The sequence below is a fragment of the Leguminivora glycinivorella genome, chromosome 2, assembly GCF_023078275.1.
Source record: "Leguminivora glycinivorella isolate SPB_JAAS2020 chromosome 2, LegGlyc_1.1, whole genome shotgun sequence".
NCBI lineage: Eukaryota > Metazoa > Arthropoda > Insecta > Lepidoptera > Tortricidae > Leguminivora > Leguminivora glycinivorella.
The window spans coordinates 34,531,951-34,551,180 of NC_062972.1; the positions used below are offsets into that span (position 1 = coordinate 34,531,951).

General features: G+C 39.7%; 1 protein-coding gene across 1 annotated transcript in view; it reads right to left on the minus strand.

Annotated features, from left to right (window-relative positions):
* LOC125239610 (aristaless-related homeobox protein-like) overlaps positions 1-19,230 on the minus strand; it is a 39,622-nt gene that overhangs the window by 13,765 nt on the left and 6,627 nt on the right. Inside the window, exons 2-4 of the mRNA XM_048147217.1 lie at positions 13,040-13,236; positions 12,762-12,899; positions 1,751-1,838 (exon numbers count right to left, since the gene is read on the minus strand). Coding sequence (XP_048003174.1) covers positions 1,751-1,838; positions 12,762-12,899; positions 13,040-13,236 — 423 coding nt within the window. The remainder of the gene's footprint in view (positions 1-1,750; positions 1,839-12,761; positions 12,900-13,039; positions 13,237-19,230) is intronic.

Here is a 19,230-nt window from a genome sequence, read left to right on the forward strand (position 1 = left end):
TTGTAAATGCCATAAACGTTGTATTGGCTATGTGTTTTTATTTTACCACCAAGCTATATAGTTGTGTGCAGTTGACATTAACTATAGTCAAAATAGTATCATGTACAGGAAGTAAGCAAAGCAGCAATTATACTAATGATACATGAGGGTGACGTATTCAACGCGTTTTAATATATTCAAATAGCAGATAGTGTTGAGTCATTAGAAGCAATCAGTTGGAAACTTAAACTTAATCGGTGTATTTAACATTGTTCGACCGAATCAGTTGTGGAGATTATATTTTTTGTTATTTCGTAAGTTAGACACGTTCGACCAGTTTAGATTTTTAAAACGGCATAAAGTCATAATCATAACGCTATTAACATTAAATAATCATAGTTAGTACTGAAAAAATACAAATTAAAATATTTTCAAATGAAAAAAATTGATTTGATTTTAGATAACGCTATTAATTATTAAATGTGAACGACTCATTGTAATATAATACATAACTAGAGATGCACCGAATATTCGTTTATTTTAATATTCGGCCGGATACAGGACAGTAACGTACTATTCGGCCGGATACCGGATGTGCTATAAAGAAAACATTTACAGTTATAATCACTGCCCTTTATTATTAAAAAATAAACATTTAAACATACATTTTCCCATGAACAAACTAATTATAATTAAAGCCTGCGCTGCTGATCACGATATTTTGTTTTTATTGTATGGGTTTTGGGTTTAGTTTTAATTTAGGCTTTTTATTGTCATTAATTTTTTTTATTGAATTATAAGAAAACTAGTTTAGCTTGTAGTGAGAGCCGACCCCAGATAAACTGTGAACATAGGTAGGACGAAGAAGAAGAAGAATAAAACTAGTTTGCACTTAAAAAGGACTCCGCGCGAAGTTCACTACGAAACAAGTCAAAACCTGCACGACGCGCCCGCTCCCGGCTTAAATTGTAGGTATTGTAGGTAAAATTCTGCTGGCCGAATATTCGGCGGCCGGATACCGCATATTCGGCTGATGGTTAGGCTGAATATTCGGTATCCGGTATCCGGCCAAACAACTATCCGTTGCATCTCTAATAATAACAGACGCTTGTACATATTATTATTATTATTATTTATTTATTTCGTGTAACAGAGACACATATTTTGTTAGTACATACATGAATGAAAGTGACAATTAATTAAGGGTTAGTAGGAGCCTAAATCTAAAATATTTACATATAAAGTTAACCTACAGAGCTACCACTGTATGGTGGTCAAAGGGGAATGTAATCCCGCACAGTAGCCGCACATAGCCCGGCTGGTCTGTTAAGGCCTACAAAATATTAATTTTGAAATCAAATCGTCCTGCATCAGCAAAGTTTGTGCATCCGACAACAGGGTGGAATGACATCAGCACAAACATCTTTGGCGTTCATTAGTCTTAGTTGTATCATTACTCTGTGTTTTTAAGTACTTACCCAATAAAAGGTAAACAATACAAGCATTTATCGGTTAACCAACCAAATACAAAATCAAGTGGGTCTTTAACGAGCGGACTGTCTTTAACCTACTTATTTGGTCGTGCAATGTTTTCATTTACCCTCAAGTGACTTAAGGAGCCTTTTGAGGGTAGATTTTGTTTACATTTTATTTAAGTACCTAAAAAACAGACTATAGGCTATTCTAAACTAGTTATGTTAGCGTGGGCTCCCCGTGGCCGCGGTGCAGGACGGGGCTAGACTAGTGTTATATAAGCTCAGCGCGGGCTCACCGTGCTCGTGGTGCAGGAAGGGCGCGTGCTCGCGGCCCAGCGCCTTCTCCCGCTTGCGCCACTTGGCGCGCCGGTTCTGGAACCACACCTGCAACAAACCGCACGTCAGATCCTCCTCACTGCACACCACGACTACGTTAACAGTCAGTAGTCGCGTGGGACATTACACTTGATAAATACGCAAGGTAGTAAGAATACCTACAGCGTCGCCAACGCAACGTTTGATCGAATTAATTTGATCCTTTTTGTTAACATGCAAAACATTGATTGCATGCTGCCAAACATCTTGGAAGAATTTTTACAATACCTATGATCGGTGATTTTGTGATCTAATGGAACAACAACTCTAATTCTTGTGGCTCTATTTGTTAAATGAAAAAGTCCAGCACAGACACATCCTGTCGCAATAATTTCCCCTGGCCGCAGGTCCTTCCACAATTCCACACCCCGAAGCAATCAAGTTCGCTGTGAACTGGACCTGAACCGCGCGATCTGCATCTCGGACAATGCCACGGCTCACTTTTAATTCTTTTATTGTGCAGCCATCGGCAATTGCCTCTCCCCCTCCCGGGCCCCCCTCACACCGCCTCACACCCCCCACCAGCCACGACAATAGACCCGTAATGAAAAGCAATTACGCATACGTGGTTTCCACGCCGACACTCCTCCAATCTAAATAAAACTTTAAAGTCGCGGGGCAAGGTGCACTATCGCCTGGCTGGGGGGCTGCGAGAGAATAGAAACAAATTGAGCTAGTCCTCCGGACTGCGCTAATAAAAGACATTGTGAGAAAGAGTGGTGTAATTTCATAACTCGGGTAATTGCGGCTGATTGCGTTCATTTGCACCCAATGCGCGCGCCATTCATTTGGCACCAAGTGTTTAATGTTGCTTAATTTGTTACCCAATTTCTTTTCAGTTCATTAATTAAGTAATTTACTTAAGAAGGCTTAACCTACAATGTTTAATTCAATTATAAATAAGGTACATTTCTGCTTATACTTATGGTTTAATTTGCACTCCAGTTTAACATCACTTCGATTTTTTTTCCCTAGCTTGCATTCTGAAAATAATTCCTGTATTTATGCAAAAATATAATTATATGGGCTGGGCTGGTCATGTCTGCCGAATGCCGAATGAGCTATGGGCCAATATTACCACAGAGTGGCAGCCCAGGCCAAAACGGGGACCCGGCAGACCACGTATGCGATGGCGGAACGACCTAGACTCCTTTTTGGAAGAATGGCCGAGGGCTGCTCAACACAGGGAAGAGTGGAAAAAACGGGGGGAGGCCTTTGCCCAGCAGTGGGATATGAGAGGCTGTCAATAATAAATAATAAAATAACAATTATATTATATCGACATGATTTGGAATTCTGATCTTCTTATAATAGGAATTTAAGCTTGATTAGGTATATGAAAAACATGTACATATTTAAACTTCACACGAGACTACCTATTATTTACAATTTAATTACGATTTTGATTACTTCACAAAATTTTATTGTTTTCGGATACCTAGTTTAATAAGAATCAAATGTATCGCTCAATGGGTGCGTTGTGACCCATAACCGGAATCAATGAAATCGCTCTGGAGAGTCTCTCGACGCGCAATTAAAGTCGCGGCGACACGCGCCGCTCGTCCGCGCGCCTCTCGACCACTCAGCGCCACATCTTCACTCCCCGGCCCGCGGCCCCTGCGCCAAATCACACCTTATAACAAGTCCTCAAGGTGCCATCTATGCCGAACGCGGGGCATAAAGCCGCTCTCCGTCGAGTGGAGTGGATTAGAGCAATTTGTGGGTACCGCTGCGAGCCATCATGTAAATAGTGTAAATGATCGAGCGATTCAATTCTCATAATTAATTGAGGGTCTTGAGTGGCATCGATTTCACTCCGAACATTATAGGACGTTCAGTTGCAAATGTTGAATGCTGAATTTTTAAAGTTTCAGTTCATTTACCCGCATAGGATGTAATGGTTCATAATTAGCGTGATTAAGGCTGAGACAAGCGCGCTAACGAGGGAGCTCAGAGTGGAGGGGGGAAGGGGGGGGTGACAGATGGCGCCACTCGGGTGCGCGCGCTCGACTCGAGAGGTTAATCATTTACAGATTAAAGTCGCTCTGTGTGCCCTGAGTGGCTTAAACTCCGCTGATATTAAATGCTACGTGTAAATAAAATGTCATGTGCAAAGAGGGATTACAGTCAAGTACCTCTTGAAGTACCTTGCGGCAAAGCAGTCATTACACTAGTATTGAAGCACAGTTAACCTGCTTTTCCACAATGGCGAAGATGGCCGGAGTTAGTTAGCACTCCTTCATTTTTCCACTTTCCTGAATTGCAGTCAATTCCAAGGTTGATTCCTGGACTTACAGTTATCTCCGCCTTGGTGGAATGTCAGCTTCCATGTAAGTTAGTACGTTTAACAGAAGGATTATGTGGGTCGACCGACCGGACGCCGTGCTGTTGGTCAAATGGTCATCCGAAGTAGAGGTGGATCTCCGTGAGCTCGGCGGTGGCGAGCGACAGCTGGCGTGGAACTACTCAAGACCGAGTAAAATGGCGCGCTCTTGTGACGGAGGATAATTGAGACTCATTTTGGTTCGTCAAGTCAACCAGCTGTTACTAATAGTTTGATTTGACAAATATTATGTAGATAAATAGGTAAGGTAAGTTACTACTTATGCTGCAGTGTTGCTGCTCCCTGATCCAGACATCAACATTCATTTACTTTTTGTCTCGATTGCAGCAAGTCGTTCAACGCATTGAAGTTGACTTTATGGGTGATTCTACATTGGAATTCACTGTATTTTGAAACAGGAAGTAAAAATTCCAAACGATCACGAGAGACTAGGATCAATTGGTCTGTTTGACAAAAATCTTAATTCTATAAACGTAACCGCCTCTCCGCGTAATGGGCGCTCGGCGCTGGTACGGCGGCAGCGGCACAATGCGCGGCTAAATGTTAATCCGGCGCAGAATGGCGCTGATGAGCGAGTGCAGCGAGTGCGTAATGGCGAGTAATGAGCGGCATTAGCCGCGGCGCGACGCCTCCGCCCGAGCCCGCGACACCGCGCTCGCGCCCGCGCCCGCCGCAAGCCGCAGCCTTCATCGAGCCTAATCACCGCGACCATCAACTAGCCGCTTGTTGCTAAATTTACATTTACCACCTAATCGACCTATGGCATAGATTAAACTTGATTTCCCTTTGTTTGCCTAAATGGAGACGATTAAGCAAACCATTCCGTATTACTCTAATCTTCCGATATTCTCTGGCATCCTGTCAGCACAAATATTTGAAGACGCTATCCTCCTAATACAAGCTAAGACAGACATAGGTATCATCTATGTCTCTCCCTACCTACTCCATAGCCTAGTATTAAATTAAGGATGGATATTAAGCAGACTAGGCAGGTAATAGAGATTTGGAGGAGCGGTGTAAGGCATTATTAAATGGAAAACATTGTAATTGTGGCCAAATGCCACCAGCAAAGATTATTCAAGCCGATGTGGCCCACGACACAACTAGGCATGCGGCAGTAGTTAAACAGCCCCCTAGAGCAGTCAGTAAGACTGTTGTTTTTTCAGATCAGATTGGGTTAGGAATGGGCCCATTATTAAGCTACCAGTTAGAGCAACAAGTGACAAATTACTGTTATCAAAACATTACTTTGTCTCATTTATGTGACCTTATTTCAAAGGGATGTTATGATAGCAGTACTACATTAGTAATTTTATTAGGAAATAGTCTTAATGTAGATAAGCTTAGCATAGATAAATTGATGTCCACTCTAAATGTTATTGAAAAATCTGGTGTGGGGAAAATTATATTATGTGCACTACCTTATGCAGAAAATGTATCATATGACTATAATTGTAAGATAGCTTACTATAATTCTTTAATGTACCATGCCATAGCTGTTAATAAAAAGTACCATTTCTTTGACTTAAATAAATTCATTGAGCGCTTCATGCTAGCTCCACGGAAGGTATTTTTGCCAAAGAAATTATTTGTATATTTAGTGGAGTTAGTGGAGAGAGCCTTCAATATTGAGCCAAATAGATGTAATAGTGTTATATATAAGTCTCAGTCAGCTGACAAAGCCAAGGACCCCATGCCTCATTTAAACTAGATTGTAAGACAGCGGAAAAACACCTGAGTATGAACGTTGTTCACCAGAATATTCAGGGTTTTTCCAGCAAAGAATTAGAAGTAGGATTATTTTTATATAGTAATAATGTTGAAGTTATGTGTATTACTGAACATTGGTTGAAACAAGAACAGTTGATATTTGATTATGTTAATTTTAAATTAGCTAGTTTTTTTGCCAGAAAATCTGCTGTTCATGGTGGCTCCCTTATTATTGTTAAAAATTGTATGAAGTGTAAAGAGCGCAAAGATGTTGTAAAATATTCCATAGAAAGAACTATAGAAATTTCATGTGTTGAATTAGACAGATATATTATTGTATGTGTTTATAGACCACCATCAGCTGACTTCAGCATATTTGAATCTACAGTGGAAAATGTTCTCAAGTTAGTGTGCAAGGGCCAAAAACATGTTATTGTATGTGGAGATTTTAATGTTAACTTGCTCGAGTCATCTAGTAATACTGTTAAAATGTTCTGTTTGTTTAAATTTTTTAATTTATTTAATTTATTTCTTGAACCTACCCGGGTAGGTGTGACTAGTGCAACATGCCTAGATAATATTTTTTGTAACTGTGAATGTATAGATAAGAAATTATTTAACTGTTTTCATTCCGATCACAGCGGCCAAAGGGCAGCTTTCTTAAACGTTATTCATGATACTCCACAAACAATAACATATAGACCCATTACTGGATCTCGCTTGGAATCATTCAAAAATGAAATTCAACATAGTTTGTCTATAATACCATTTTCGCATTATGACTGTAATCATTTGTATCAAGATGTTTTCAATGTAATTCTTAATCAATTTAATAACAATTTCAAAGTGAAATCTATTAGTGGGTCAAAAGTTAAAGCAAAGTTTAGTGAATGGGCTACTGTAGGTATTCACAAAAGTAGAAAAAGACTTTATGAACTTTATGGTGAGAGAGAGCTGAACAAGAATTCAGAATTCCTGGACTATGTAAGAAACTACTCAAGAATCTTCAAGAAAGTGTGTTTAACTGCCAAGAAAAACTTTATTAGTTCTAAATTGAAAGTGTCGGACAACAAAGTGAAAACAACTTGGAGTATTATAAATAACGAAGCTGGTAAATGTAAATCACGCGATTGTCAAGTCAACATTGTATCAGATAATCAACAAATAGTGTCGAACAGCGATGTTGCCTCGGCATTCGAAGATTATTTCTCAAATATAGCCGTTAACACCACAAAATGTTTACATTCTTCTGCGGCTCAAGCCCATTAATTACTTTGTGCTAATGTTAAGAAATGTAATAATTCATTTGAATTTAGTCAAGTAGACTCTGTAAATATTGTTAAAACATTCAAGTCACTCAATTTAAAGAAAACGGAAGACTTATGGGGAACATCAGTTAAAGTAATTAGTCATGTCATAGATATAATAGCACCTTACTTGGCCGTAATATATAATATTTCAATTTCACAAGGCACCTTTCCAGATCTTATGAAATGTAGCAAAGTCATACCGCTTTTTAAATCGGGTGATTCGAGTGATATAATCAATTTCCGTCCCATATCAATACTTCCTGTACTAAGTAAAGTCTTTGAGAAGCTAATGTTAAATGATCTACTGGGACGTCTGGGACACTTCAACAGACATAGATTACTTACAAGCAAACAGTTCGGTTTCACAAGGGGCCGTTCCACGACCGATGCTGCTTCGGTACTCATTAAACATATATATAATATTTGGGAAAATTCTTGTGATGCTATTGGCATATTTTGTGATCTTTCAAAAGCCTTTGATTGTGTGGATCATGGAACGCTCATTTTGAAATTAGAACACTATGGTTTGTCTATAAATGCCCTAAACTTTATGTCTTCTTACCTTAGCAATAGAACACAAACAGTAGTTGTTAACAAAACTCGCTCTAGCGGGACTGTAGTCCAATTAGGAGTGCCACAAGGCTCAATTTTAGGTCCATTCCTGTTTTTGGTTTATATAAATGATTTGCCATGTATAGTAAAAAACTTTTGTGAAATAGTACTTTTTGCTGATGATACATCACTGCTTTTTAATGTTGACCGAAAATCTACGGATATATTATAAGGGGTGATATATTGTGTGGAATAATAAGCACTTTATAATTAACTCCGTATATTAAAATAACCAGTTAACGTTACAATGGTCGGAGTGAGACTGGCGTCTCGTTCTCACATTGAAAGGATATTGCTTTTGGCTAGTCAGCTCATATCGCGGTGCGCACGTACTTGAATATGAGCTGACATAGCTATACTGTTCCTACATTACTTCCCCCTTAGGGAAGAAAAAAAAAATTACATAAAAAATTACATACAATTGAATAGTATCTGATATTTGTTACACCCTGTATGTTTCGTATGTTGTGGCTATTCAGCTATCGGACAGGTGCGCGTTTCGCTGACATAGCGTGACGCGCAGCTGTGCGATATGAGTACAATGTTACACAATGGAGGTTGTATTATATGATTACGTTACACAACTATAATTAGATATTAGAACTAAGTTTATTACAAAAATGTTTGATTTTTTTTTTTTTACAAACATGTTCATCTATATACTGAATACACTTGATCATTTTGATAGCACTGAATTATTTGTTTTATTTATAACACTTCACTTAGTAAATCACAGGTTGTTGTTTCGGTTGGGGTTGGGCTGGTTCCCTGTGCACTACGACTGCTGTTGGCTGAACTCTAGCTACTGCTTTTAGTAACCAACTTCTTATACATTGTCTGCATTTGGACTGTATGAAATACAAGAGAAACAGTGCCAATATTACTGAGATAATTATGAGGATTATTCCAAAATAATTCAATTTCGTGTCTACTTGTCCAGTAACACTATGGACTTCAGCAATTGCAATACTGTTATGTGAACCATCCTCTTTGCTCTGTGCATAGCCCATTTTAATTATATTCAAAATTTACTTTTATTACACGATAAATATATGACACACGTTGTGTGTTGTTAGTACCAATATTTTACGACAATTGCTTATAGTTGACACAAATACATATTTATAAGACAATATATTAGTAACACATACATTGCAAAATTCATTTAAATTAGTACAAAAATAATTCTGTGATCAAAGTTCATACTTTCACAGTACAATCTCTTCAGCATTTTATGCTGTTATACATAACGTAAACACTTACGACATCATGACTAACGCTACCCAGCCAGTACTGTAACCGCTATGCTTTGCTATAAAACAACATCACATCATTGCCTTACTATGATAAATAAGACGGATAATGTCTGTTTTGACCGTTCGTATGTAATATAAGTCCCGTTACTGACGTAAAGTTCAACTTAAAACTTAAAGTATCTGATTTCCTAACTAGGGTGCGGAACATCATGTTGCAGAGTCCGACTTGAAGCTGATTATACCGGTGTAATGAGTTTGAACGTAGTCTTCCCTCTCGGCTTGGTTCCGGTGGCGTGACGTACTCCTTGGTCTGGACGCTGAACGACCTCCGCGTCCTCTCCTTCCGTAACTGCGACCTCTTGGCCTTGCCCGTTCCAAGTCCATCATTCTGACGCTTAACTTGGCAATCTCAGCGAGTATCACTGCTGTATCTGCGGTTCCTGAGGTGTTCGCTGCGGCTCTGTGCGCCTGACTCTGTGGTACTGCCGCTGCTGCCACGTTAGGGATTCTAGTGGCTTCCGATACGTCATCGGCGATGTTGGCCAGTGTGTCAAGATCGCTCTCCCTGGATGCTACCAAAACTGCGCGCACTGCCGTAGGTAGGTGATTCTGCCACATTATTCTCAGTGTGGCATCGGGGAAGCTGTCCTTGGCCAGGTTGCGCATCTTGGCCAATAGCTGGGATGGTTTTTGATCGCCCAGGTCCATTTCCCCGAGGACCTTCTCTACTTGCCTGTTTTTGGAATCTTCCAACATCTTCAAGAGCTTCGCCTTAAGCTCCTGATATCGGTTGGTGGCGGGCGGGTTTGTTAGAAAATCCGCCAGCCGCAGTATTACGTCCTTTGGCAGCTTCGACACCACCATGTCGAATTTGGCGTCGTCCCCTATCCGCTGTGGTGTTAATACTGCTTCCGTCCGGATGAACCAAACTCTGGGCTGGTCCACCCAGAAATCTGGTATCCGGCTCGACACTGAAATGGCTACCACATCGGTCGTTTCTGCTGCTGGTACATTGTCCGCGCCCGGTTGAGTCTCACTGCCCGAAGTTAATTTATTGGGATCCGGACTCATTTTTAATCACTTTAACTGTTTTTATTATTCACTGATCGTCCACTGATTCACGTCGGGAGGTCACCACTTTAGAAGTTATTTGTCCGCACTTCTATATTATAAGGGGTGATATATTGTGTGGAATAATAAGCACTTTATAATTAACTCCGTATATTAAAATAACCAGTTAACGTTACAATGGTCGGAGTGAGACTGGCGTCTCGTTCTCACATTGAAAGGATATTGCTTTTGGCTAGTCAGCTCATATCGCGGTGCGCACGTACTTGAATATGAGCTGACATAGCTATACTGTTCCTACAACAATGTAATTAATAGCACGTTAGCTCATGTACTGCAGTGGTTTACTGTCAACAATTTACTTCTTAATTCTAAGAAAACCAAATGTATTCGATTTTCTCTGCCGAATGTTAAACCAATCGATACAAAAATACTTCTGAATGATGAATGCTTAGAGATGGTAGATACAACACTGTTTCTTGGTTTAACATTGGACAAAAATCTACAATGGAGTCCTCATATAAGGAAACTAGCAAGCAAATTAAGTTCAGCCGCATACTCCGTTAGGAGAATCAGGCAACTGACTAATGTTGAGACAGCTCGCCTAGTGTATCATAGTTATTTTCACAGTGTAATGTCATACGGTATTCTGGTTTGGGGCAAAGCAGCTGACATACAGACTATCTTTGTATTACAAAAGAGAGCCATTCGTTCTATTTACAACTTAGGAACACGTGAATCAGTAAGAGAACTCTTCAAAGAAATTAATATCTTAACTGTAGCTTCCCAATACATTTATGATAGTATAATTTATGTTGTTAAGAATTTAGACTGTTTCACTAAGAATTCAGATATCCATAATTATAACACTAGAAACAAAAACAAGCTTGCCATAAAGAAGTTTCGTGTCCGTAAAGTACAGAAGTCATTTGTTGGGCAATGCATTCATTTTTATAATAAGTTACCTGACACTGCTTTGAGATTACCCCTCCCAGCTCTTAAGAACTACTTAAAAAAATCATTGATGTTAAAGGCTTATTACAGAGTCGAGGACTATTTGACAGACAAACATGCATGGCCCGAACCAGAAACTACAAAAAACGAATAGCAATTAAAATAATTGTATTATGTATAGAGGACACAGTTCAGATAAGAAGGCACATCAAATATTTTATATTTTATGTTGTGTAGGTAAATTACATATTTAATGATATTGAGTTTCATATTATCTTTTTTCTTCTGTGACAATTTGATATGTTTTCTCTGAAGAAGAACGACGTATTATTAAGCAATAATATAATTTATTGAAATTAATTTCCATAGAGTACCTAGTCTGTTCATATTCTTTGATGAATACTTTTGCATGTTAAATTGTATCTTGTTATTTAATGCATGTTAATTATAAGATGCAATGTTTTGAACAGAAGTTGCCCGCCGAGTTTCTTGCCGGTCCCATAGTGGATACCCCCCTCCCAACTGAGGGGGACTGAAATCTTCTCGAGGCTGAGGCGTAGGGTTAGAGCCGGCGTAGCTTTATTTGACGTTCATATGCGCATTGTAATATGCCTACTTGAAAAATAAATATTTCATTTTCATTTTCATTTTCAACAATGTTTCGCAGAGACGGTGGTGCAGCGTGAAGTACATTTCGCGGAGCGCCGCAATCGGCGCTCATTGTGCGCGGAGAATGGCGCTAATGCTAATTACTTGCAACCTAGCTCGCCTGCCTACCTGGAGTGAGAGATATTAGTGGTCGCCACCCCTCTTTACCTATTTAGATATAAGTAAACAGTTGTCAAATCTATAGAATCATCCATCATATGCAACCGAAATAAATATGCCGTTTTCTTATTTTCGACCGATGTATAAATATTACAAAAGGTTAAATGTATACGTACGGATAGGTAACATAACATTGAAAGCCTTTTAGTGGTTTAGTTAGGTTAGGAAGTGAAATATAAGTTTCACTGTATACATACTGTAACCGTTCTTATATACATATAACTTGTATACTGTAACCGTGACGTGGAATGTTGTCAAGCGCCACCTCGTCGCTTGGTATACCGACTGACTGCTGGGACTTGGGAGAAAATTGCATTACAAAAATCTGAATGGCGTGCTACTTCTAGTGTTCATAAGAAGGTGCATGAATTTGAGCAGTAGCGGTTGGAAAACCTGGATACTAAGCGCGATATCCGAAAGACGCAACCTAAGCCCTCCTTCAGGTACACCCGCAACTCGTCTGGACAGCTCCATTGTATGACGCGTGACCGCATTTTCAGAGAGGTCGTACCAGCACTTTCGCCTCGCCTCGCTGAACGGTGAACACGGCGGGTGCTGCGTGGCTCCAGCTCGTGCAGGTGGTGCGGCTGCGGTGTCCCTACCTGCACTCTCGCCTCGCTGAGCTCGAGCCGCAGCGCCAGCTCCTCGCATGTGAACACGGCGGGGTGCTGCGTGGCTCCAGCTCGTGCAGCTGGTACGTGGTGCGGCTGCGGTGTCCCTACCTGCACTCTCGCCTCACTGAGCTCGAGCCGCAGCGCCAGCTCCTCGCGTGTGAACACAGCGGGGTGCTACGTGGCTCCAGCTCGTGCAGCTGGTACGTGGTGCGGTGGTGCGGCTGCGGTGTCCCTACCTGCACTCTCGCCTCGCTGAGCTCGAGCCGCAGCGCCAGCTCCTCGCGTGTGAACACGTCCGGGTACTGCGTGGCGTCGAAGGCGCGCTCCAGCTCGTGCAGCTGGTACGTGGTGAACGTGGTCCGGCTGCGGCGCACCTGCTTGAGGACACGCACGTTACTGACATGTCATATGACTTTAGGATTCACGACAGTGAATTAAAAAACAAAACCAGGCAATACTATCTGGATCAGCAAATTGAATAGAGGTAGGGACTCGTGCGTCGGTAGCAAATTACCTTTCTCGGCCGACCGGTATCCAAGGCGTCCAGCTCAAGCGGCTCCCGCGCCGAGTCATGCTCGCGCTCGTGCTCGTGTTCGTGTTCGTGCTCGTGTTCGTGCTCGTGCTCGTGCTCGTGCTCGTGCTCGTGCTCGAGCTCCAGCTCCGAGTCGGACGGCGTGTGCGCTCGGCTCTCGGTCTTCAGTTCCACGTGGTCTGCGGGCAGAGATCTCACTTAGTATTGTGACGAAAGAGAAAATAAGGGTCGATGTGTAGTGTGCGTGAGTGGAGCTGAGAGAATGTCATCAGTGGATTAATAATTGACCCACTATGAATGAAATAACTTTTAAGAAAAAAACCGCCGCTTTTGGGGTTCTCGTGAAAGGTCTTTTGCGAATGTTTGTAAATTGATTGCGCGAATGTTGCGAAATTTTAATTTAAATCTTTGATTATTTGATGGAAATACAAATGGATATACGTATACTGTTAAGGTTAGAGGAGAGTCCTCAATTCCTCATGAATCCGATATCGATAATTTGACTTAAAAACGAAATATGCTTAACAAACATAACGAAGAAAATAAATCTCCTAATATGAGCTATGTGTCGTTGAGGAGTTCCGTTTTGATCATCGTTAGCAATTCCACAGCACTGTTAGCAATGTCACTGTTCCGAACGTAAATGCATGCTGTTCTTATAAAAATACCAAAGTCACTATAAGCGTGCCGTTCAGATTTGAGGAGTTGTATTCTGATGTTCATCATCTGCAGTTCCAATGCACGAAATGTCACTGTTCTGAACGTAAATGCATGCTTTTCTTATAAAAACACAAAAATCACTATATGAATGCCTTTCAGATTTGAGGAGTTCCCTCAATTTCTCCAGGATCCCATCATCAGAACTAGGTTCTGATAAAATGGGACCAATGTGTATGCATATACATTCAATAAAAAAAACTAAATCGGTTCAGTAACGACGGAGACATCGAATAACAAACATAAAAAACATACAGACGAGTTGAGAACCCCCTTCCTTGAGATATAGGCGGCGGTTAAAAAGAGTTCCAGAGCCACTCTCGTAAAAATAACTGTATTATCTGTGCCTAAATATAATTATTTAGTTGTTAGTTTCTGAACGCACCCGTTTTAAAAAAGTTAGATGTAAATGTCACTGGGTGACCACACCCTCTTCGCTGCCAAGCTAAGCATGGATCAGCACGCATTTTACTTGTAATAATAATTTTAAGACTTGAAGAATAAATACTGTGTTCCTCCATTCAAGAGACCTTTTATTTAATAGAAAATATGAAGAAAGAGGAAGATGTATTATCTGTGCCTAAATATAATTATTTAGTTGTTAGTTTCTGAACGCACCCGTTTTAAAAAAGTTAGATGTAAATGTCACTGGGTGACCACACCCTCTTCGCTGCCAAGCTAAGCATGGATCAGCACGCATTTTACTTGTAATAATAATTTTAAGACTTGAAGAATAAATACTGTGTTCCTCCATTCAAGAGACCTTTTATTTAATACTACAATAACAACCAAAGAAAGTAGTGCCAGTGCAACGGAAATGTTAGTATATGTAAAGACAATATTGAAGAAAGGAATTTTCTAAGACAGTTGTGGAAGATCTCCGACCACTTAACTCGAAAAAAGAAAAGTAGTTTTGTTTTCCAACCGATTAGATCAACAATGAATGGCAGGCCTTTCGACAACGAATTGCCCTGAAAGACTGAGACTATCATCTGTGTATTTTGTTGGCAGCATTGCCATTAGAACCTACCATTTGTGTGTATATCAGAACCTTCAATCATGCTTGATCAGAGCTTTCAATGAAATACAATATACATCTCACAGTGTTAACTGGACAAAACTGATTAGCAATCGTAGAATACGCGATAAATTAAATGAAATAGGTATCCGATCAAATTATTTTTATTGTTATACCTATTACAAAAGGTCTTCTTAACGGCGCTGATGCGCAATTGTGGAGCATAGTCTCACAGTCGTCATTGATAGATGTCAAAATGTGACAAGAAAAACTTGAAAAAATTTTGGTTTTTAGAAAAAGAAATTAAGAAACTCATTTTAATTGCCAACTTTATGAATAAAATTTACTTTTTATGTGTGTGTGAAAATACGTCCAAAAAAATAAAAAACGAAAAAAAAATTTGGCGAAACATTTTCAAATTCATATAACATTTTTTCTTTCTTTTGGCCTCAGAAACGCGTAGTTCAAGTTATGCGGGTTCTTCGCGAGCACCTTGTATGTACCAACCTATATATGACGTCATAATAGGTAGGTAGGTACGTACCTACGTAGGTAGTGAAAGTGGATGTGTTGGTAATGTACATTTAATTTCTTATTTTAGGCAAACCGCTAGATTAGACTCAGGAACTACCAGCAACGCCAATCCTTCTTACCCATTTCTCCTGCAGATCGATCTCTTTCTTAGACGGCAGTGTCTTCTGTGAAGTTTTGGCAGAACTGAGTAGAAATACCAGGGTGGCTAGCCGAATGGCACAATCGCTCACGAAACGCTCACGAAACGAAGCGCTAGTAGATATCTATCTCTATCGCGCTTGCGTATTGGCGCGACAGAGCCAGCGGCGTATCGCTTTCGTTTGGCGTCGGAGAAATGCCATTCGGCTACGGGGCCAGCAAGGTAGTACGAATTCGTAAAACCCTTGCTTGTTCTGTTTGTCAAATATAGCGTGATAAAACGCGTCTTAAATCATATTTTACTCGGTTTGCGACGCAGATATACCTACCTTCATAGAAAGACAGGACAGAGAAGACGTCGCTATATTTGACCTCGTCAGTAAGAACCAGGGGCCTCTCGTGTTGAATGCGACTGGGAGCCCAGCCCGGGGCCCGGGGCCCGGGGCCCGGGGGCTGCCGGGAGCGGAGCTTGACTGACAAGATCAACAGTAATGCGCCGACACAAAGCAGTCAACGATCGCGGACAATGCGTATTGATCGCCAACTTAAAAGAGCACACACTCGTCGCTAAGCGCCTCTCCACTTTTTACCGAGGGGAGAACAATCCGTGTAAATAAATTACAATAAATACAATTTAATAGTAACGGTATTACTTAAATGAAATGTGAACTATCGGAGCTTAACGTGTAAGCCCGCTTAATGCGCAAACAATGTTCGACACCGAGTAAACACGGCTCTCGCGCGCTGCTTCCCACCGCGTCCCGGCCATCAACTATACCAGTACCTTATCTATTGGCCTTATACACACTCAAATAATATTAAAATTAGTCTTTGTTTCCACAATCTTGAGATTACTGGAATGTCATTCTTGGTCGAGGCTTATATTTAAGTTACTTCGGGCGAACATTGTGTTGATTTATTCAGAAATCACCAACTATTTATTTTATTACGTATTATAAAATCATGTTCACGTCATTTCTATTTGATTTATTTGTTAATCCTACTTCCTTTCCCCTATATTTCTTTCCCCACAGAACAAGATATTTGATATCTAGAGAAAGATCAATATTTTCTTCGGATAATATGATACCTAACCTGTTTATGCAAATGAAAACCCAATTATTTGTACACATAGAGAAATATCTAATGGCTCATAAGTCTCATAATCCACACCACAAAGGTGTATCAAATAATATACACTCTTGTGTAGATAGACGAGGACATCCTCCAGCATCGTTATTAGCAACCACTGAACTGACATCAAAACATGATCGAAATGAAATATCAGGCATTATTAGCGTAGTTATTGAAGCTGGCCGGGAGCCGCGCGGCACGGCGCGGCCACTGCGCACGGCCAATAGCGAATTACAGCCCTGAGAACCATCACCGGACTAATTACAACCGCGCACATTACATTGCGACCCCTATCCTCTAAGCTTTACGGCACACAGTAGAGTGCCAGCAGCCCCCCTAAACGCGCTTTTTACAAATCACTTCACGTCACTCGGGTAAGAGCACTATTTATTTGTAGTAATTCTATTTTTGCAGCGGCTTTGTAATTGTTGCGCGATTACGGACAAAGCGAAGGGCGGGTGATGCGCGACGCGACGTTAATGCTCCGAACGTTGCTGTTTTGTTACCTGCTATGTTAATCACTTCAATAACATTATTGTTGATTTAAGTGTGGTGTTCTAATAAAATTAACAATTTTTAAATAAGTTTATCAAAGCAGAAACAGGTCGAAATTTAATTTCACACTCAAATTCCCCAAGTCTTCTCAAATGGTTTGAGAGCAGACGGGCGGTATATTTTTCAGATGTATCATGAAAATATCTTTAACAGTTATTGTATCATACAAATCATCATCATCGTCATGCAAACCGTATCCAGTATTAGGCCACATTCTTAACAATAGATTGAGCCTGTGCAAATTATTGTGCCCTGTCTGTGAGCACAGATATCACTACGATTGCCGAATGTATTCCGTAAAACGGATCTTCTTTACACCAAAATTTGCTCCAAACCTTATACTCATTAATTTTTGATAAAATTTAATATGCAGAAGTATATTTATTCATATGTGTATTATTATACAAAAGACCTCCCCGAATTTCAACTGCCAATGTTTAAAATTGTGGTATGATATTATAATATCAGCCCTATGTATATCAAAAAATAAGTTAGGAGCATTGTTACGTTGAATTTATAAAAAAGAATGTAGTTTAAAGTTTAGAAATCAGTTCTACCCCCTGCTCAATCGAATAACGGCATCCGATAAATCATTAAACCTAAGAAGCTGTAACATTTTAATTACGCACCAGCTCACTACACGTCCAAATAAAAATACAGAAAACTATGTCTCGATTCATCTACCGCTATATATGTGATTCGATTGTTCCGTAATATTTTGTACTTAAATACCAGTATCTTTTGTATGACGCCTGAAAACCAAAAAAAGTTTTTTGCTTGTAGTGTAACATTTTTATCCCAAAAAAAAATAAATGTTAAATGAGAGCCAAGTTCAATAATATGAAAACTAGCCAAGTCAGACCTCAGGCTACAATATATATTATTATCCTAAGTAATGAGAAGAAATGATATTTTATGTTGTTATAAATAAATTTCAGGACGGACCATTGAACTTGGCACCCATTTAGATTTCACTTCTTTTTTCGTTGAAGTCAACAACCAAGGCATATAGATATCATATTATTGAACTTGGCTCTCATTTCACATTTATGTTTTTGTTGGTATATCATTGCTTTTTGTAGATAAATTATATGCGCTAAATATTGAAACAACAACTAATTCTAAATCTCAGTTAATAACGTAATAAATACGAAAGTCGACTATACTCTTAGTTATAAGCACTAACGCGGGAATATTTAGGGATAAAAAAATTATCAAAATTTACCATTTTCTGATTTTTTCCCGTGTTTTTACCTAATGACCAAACAAAACCAAATTTGCATACCAAATTTGAACTTTCTAGATCATCTGAAACTGGGTTAGAATTTATATCTATAGGTATAATATTTTCTGTGCATGTAATTTGTTATGTACAATAAAGTGTTTACTACTACTACTACTATATATAATGATAAAAATGTCGGTTTTTGGATGTTATTATCTAAATAACTGTTTGAGATATGTTTATGAAATTTGGAGCACATATGTATCTCGCAATTCTCAATATATGAGCCAAATTTGATACGTTTATGTAAAATAGTTTTTGAGTTATGAGGGGGTAAAAAGTGGCTCCAAATGGTTCGTGTAATATTACACACGATGCTGCTCGCCAGTTCTGTTACTTGAACTTGGCTTGACATGCTACCGCGTGTCTAGATTTGACACTTTTTTGATATGTGGATTTGAATAATTTCATCTAATCAACCATATTTAAAGGTGGTGCAAAATTAGCCATGGGGGAGCAAAAGCAGCCCCGTTTTACGGTTCTCTTCTTCTATTTTCCAAAAACAGGAAGGTCTCCACTACAAAAAGTCATCACCAAATGCTCGCTTTCCTTTCCACACTAATCTCTGTATACTGAATTTAACTGAACCTAATAGTCAGCGCTTGTGTTATGTTATTTTGTTATAAGTACTTATTAATAATTATTTGATATATCAAAGGATCATAAAGCGTTACTGTAATTAGTTTAGATAGGTAGTTGGTACCTATACCGGATCCCGGCGCGGGCGCGGGCGGGAGCGGGTGCGGGAGCGCGTGGTGATGGTGACACAATGCCTAATGAGATTCTCGCTGC